Source organism: Tupaia chinensis, unplaced genomic scaffold, assembly GCF_000334495.1.
Source record: "Tupaia chinensis unplaced genomic scaffold, TupChi_1.0 Scaffold000159_1, whole genome shotgun sequence".
Taxonomy (NCBI): Eukaryota; Metazoa; Chordata; class Mammalia; order Scandentia; family Tupaiidae; genus Tupaia; species Tupaia belangeri.
Genome location: NW_006159630.1, coordinates 6,521,691 through 6,524,244, shown reverse-complemented (window position 1 = coordinate 6,524,244; position 2,554 = coordinate 6,521,691). Strand labels below are relative to the sequence as shown.

Genomic DNA, 2,554 nt, shown 5'->3' with positions numbered 1-2,554 from the left:
AAGAGCGGCCGGAGTCAAAGACGGAGGAGGCGGACAGAAGCCCGAGAGGTGACTCTCAGCCGGGAGAGGTGGGCTGCGTGATTGCCCACATGTGTTAGGGCCGTGTCGTCTGGGAACTGCCCTGACCATGCCTGTTCCACCTGTCCGTGTGAGAGGAGCGTGTGGCGTGGTCACTGCAAGGTCCTTTCCTGGGTACCACTGTTGTTTTTCTGGTATTAATGTCTTTTTGTAAAAAGAATTATTTTATTTAAATTCATTTTACTTATTTATTTATTTTAATTTGACCAGAGAGAAAGAGAGAGGAAAAGTGAGAAAGCAAGCCTCCAATCCGGGATTTGAACCATGGCTGGCCATGTTGGCGCGCAGCATTTTTTTTACCCCACCTGCTGGCCCCTTATGTCCTTTTTTAATTTTAATTTTTTATTTTTATTTATTTATTTATTTATTGCAATAGGGCACATGTGCTTGCCAGAGAGACAGAGAGGGAAAGTAAGAAATCACCCCTGAGGGGATGGCCACACCACAATGCCTTCTCCGTTTGGGATTTGGGGCACACGTACCTCCGTGTTTTTCAGGCCACCAGCTCTGGGACTTGAATCTTGCTGTCAGCCATGTGGAAGTCAATCTCCTTAACCTTCATGCCACCTGCTGGCCCTACTGTGTCCTTCTTAATATTCAGGGCTATAATGGCCTCTCTTTTATGAGTTGGTGGTAATGGAAGATGGCAGGTTTTTAAAATGTCTTCCTAGGAACAGTGAAAAGCTAGCCTCTCTGGCCAGCAGGTGGTATAGAGGTTAAGGTGGCTGGATCCCACATAGCTAATTGCACGGTTCGAGTCCCAAACCTGGTGGCTTGAAAAATACGCTGAGTAGATGGTGTAATGGTTACATCACTGGACTCTCACATAGTTGACCACGGCTCAAGTCCTGGACCCAGCGGCTTAAAACTCACGCCAGGTGCATGTGCTTGCATGCCCAGGATCCCGACAGGAGCGTGGAGGAGAAGGAATTGCGGCGTGGCCATCCCCCTTGGGGAATGATTTCTCACATTTTGTTTTCCTGCCTCTCTCTGTCTCTCCGGCTAGTGCATGTGCCCTATAGCAAAAATCTCTCTCAAAAAAGAGAAAAAAAGAAAGAAAAGAAAAACACACTGGCGGTATGCACATGCCCAAAATCCCGAGTAGAACGGAAGAGAAGGAATGCGGGGTGTGATTTCTTACTCCCTCGCTCTCTCTCTGCCTCTCTCCCCAGGGAGCACATGCACCCTATAGCAAGTTTAAAAAGAAAAAAAAAGCTAGTATCTCTATGTTAGTTCCCTCTCCCCTTTTTAAAAAATAATTATTTCTGTAATTTTCTTAATTTTTCTTCTTCTTCAATTTGACCAGAGAGAGAGAGAGAGTGAGAAAGGAAGGTCCTGGACTCGAACCACAGTTGACCATGTGGGAGTCCAGTGTCTTAACCACCACACCACCTGCTGGTCCCCCCACCCCCTTTAACAAGCTGTCTTTTCTGGTACCTGAGATCTGAGAGCCTGGCACCCGTGAGATAAATTGGCAGGCCATGGGTGAGAACAGTCTGAGTGGGGTAGGGAGGACACGTGGCAGTGGGCTGAACCTTACACAAAAGGTGGGTTAGAAAACACTGAGTATTGAGGGAACCAGCAGTTAGCGTAATGGCTATATTGCTGGATTCCCATGTAGTTGACCGCGGTTCACGTCCCGGACCCGGTGGCTTAGAACTCACGCCGGGCGCGTGTGCGTGTGTGTCCAAGATCCCGAGAGGAGAATGGAGGAGAAGGGATTACGGTGTGGCCATCCCCCCGGGAAGTGATTTCTCGCTTTCTGTCTCTATGTCTCTCTGTCTCTCTTTGTCTTCCCAGCGAGCATACGCACCCTATAGGAAAAACCTCTCAAAACAAACAAACAAACAAAAAAACAGAAACAACCTTGGCTTTTAATTGTAGGGGCTATGTGTGTGGACTTCCTATACTTGGTGGGGACTTGGATGTGGTCACATCATGAGTGGCGGGAGCCGGGTGAAGTGTGGCGAAGGGAAGGGTCCAGCCTGCGAGGGACAAGCCCAACTGGGTGGTGGCCTGGGCCTCGGGGATACTGAGTGACTCCTGTTTCCCTGCAGGGCGAGCCCCCCGTGGCCCTGGGCCTGTCCACCCGAAAGGCCCTCAGCACCCTGAAGGAGCAGCTGGAGGCCGTGCTGGAAGGACACCTCAGGGAGCGGAAGAAATGTCTCACGTGGAAGGTGAAGCTTCTTCCGGGACAGCCAGAGCCTAGTTGGGAGCGTGGGAGGCTCCTCGTCAGGGCTGTGATGTGCCCTGTCGCCTTGGGCAGTGCGACCCAACCAAGGCATCATGAAAAGGAGCCGGAGTTCCCGTTCAGAGTGATATCCTGACCTGACTTGCTGTACGGTCCCCACCAGCCGGGCCCCACCTGCTGTCAAAGGGAGCAGCCCAGGGTGCCGCAGGCTGGGGGAGACGGCCCTGACTGCCACCTGCCCCTCCGCAGGAGGCGTGGAGAGGCAGGTTCCTGCACCCCAGTAAC

General features: G+C 51.5%; 1 protein-coding gene across 1 annotated transcript in view; it reads left to right on the top strand.

Moving 5' to 3' along the window:
- TMEM94 (transmembrane protein 94) overlaps nt 1–2,554 on the top strand; it is a gene marked incomplete in the record, with an annotated part of 20,709 nt that overhangs the window by 4,593 nt on the left and 13,562 nt on the right. The window contains 2 exon segments of the mRNA XM_014586768.2: nt 2,136–2,255; nt 2,519–2,535. Of these exon segments, the coding sequence (XP_014442254.1) occupies nt 2,136–2,255; nt 2,519–2,535 (137 nt within the window).